This window comes from Telmatherina bonti, assembly GCF_933228915.1.
Source record: "Telmatherina bonti genome assembly, chromosome: 15".
Lineage (NCBI taxonomy): Eukaryota > Metazoa > Chordata > Actinopteri > Atheriniformes > Telmatherinidae > Telmatherina > Telmatherina bonti.
The window spans coordinates 25,393,835-25,395,421 of NC_136613.1; the positions used below are offsets into that span (position 1 = coordinate 25,393,835).

Sequence of the window (1,587 nt, forward strand, 5' to 3'; positions counted from 1 at the left end):
ATGATGGATAATATTTCTTTTATTACTATGTTCACTCTTTCAGGGCTTGGTGGAACAGCGGGGTACAGAGGTATCCTCTTTGCGCTCACTTTATTGTGTTATTGTGTGATTTGGCTGGTAAATCTCACCATTGCTGTAACAGTCATTTTAGATAAAAATCTTCATGAACCCATGTATGTCTTTCTCTGCAATCTGTGCATCAATGGACTCTACGGGACAGCAGGTTTTTACCCCAAATTTCTCCATGATCTTCTATCAAGCGCTCATGTAATTTCTTATTCTGGCTGCCTTCTGCAGGGTTTTGTGCTGCACTCTTCAGCCACTGCTGACTTCTCCATTTTGGCTCTGATGGCTTATGACAGATATGTGGCAATATGTCGACCTCTGGTGTACCACTCTGTGATGACTAAAAGAAGGGTTTTTGTTTATGTGTTTTTTGCTTGGCTTGTTCCCTTTTACCTGCTTTTCTTGAGCACAATAACAACGTCAACATCAAAATTATGTGGCTCACACATACCAAAACTCTACTGTATTAACTGGTTAATTTCTAATCTAGCTTGCTCTTCATCCATAGCACAGGTTGTCATTCCAGCTTTTAATTACACGTTTTACTTTGGCCATGTTATTTTTATTGTTTGGTCTTACATATATCTGGTAAAAACAAGCCATGCATCTAAAGAGAACAGGCGTAAATTCATGCAGACATGTTTACCACATTTACTCTCTTTAGTAATTGTTGTTGCATCGTTGCTCTTTGACTTGTTGTACATGCGATTTGGCTCAAAGGAGTTGCCACAAAACGTTCAGAACTTTATAGCAATGGAATTTCTCCTGGTCCCACCAATTATTAACCCTCTCATCTACGGCTTTACTTTGACAAAAATCAGAAAACGTGTCTTTAAATCATTTAAAAGCTGTGTTTTTACATTAAAGTCATGAGCTATTCTGGCCCAAGAAAAGCTCCAAGTGTCGAATGATGGAAAAATGATACAGTTACTGATATTCTTAATTAATATAAATTAAGAAGTTCATTGTTAGTTTAATGGCATTACAACAGTCACTCGCTCTCTTTTTCTGTCTCTCTCTCCCTCTCGCTCTGTTTAAATTGTAATTCAACCAGTGAACATGTCACGTTATTGTGCAGGCATCTGCATTGCATTCTGTATTTAGGATGAAATGTCGGAACCATCATCCTTTGTGCCTAACTTACTCCAATCATCATCACACAACTGGCCACTTTTATTGAAGATATTTATGGTAATAAAACATGATCATCATAACACATGATAATAACCTTTTCATGCATCTTGTCCATCACAGTTGATACAGATCAACAGGCTGTCTAGTGTATGCATGGGTGAAGATATTATTTCCAAAATAGTCATTCATTCATTCATTTTCTGAACCGCTTAATCCAATTCAGGGTCGCGGGGAAGCTGGAGTCTATCCCAGCTGGCTTTGGGCGACAGGCAGGACTTTTTCCAAAATAGATAGATATATTATAAAATTCATATAAACATTGTAATTACCAAGTATGCCTCAGTGATAAAGAGGAACAGAAAATGGTAAAGCTTTATTTCAATAGAC

At 37.5% G+C, this 1,587-nt stretch overlaps 1 protein-coding gene across 1 annotated transcript; it reads left to right on the top strand.

Moving 5' to 3' along the window:
- Positions 1–939, top strand: LOC306766884 (olfactory receptor 5F1-like; the record flags this gene model as incomplete). The annotated part of the gene is made up of 1 exon (XM_079254736.1): positions 1–939. One exon carries the CDS (start codon positions 1–3, stop codon positions 937–939), a length of 939 nt encoding a protein of 312 aa, XP_079110862.1.
- Positions 940–1,587: the final 648 nt, after the last annotated feature.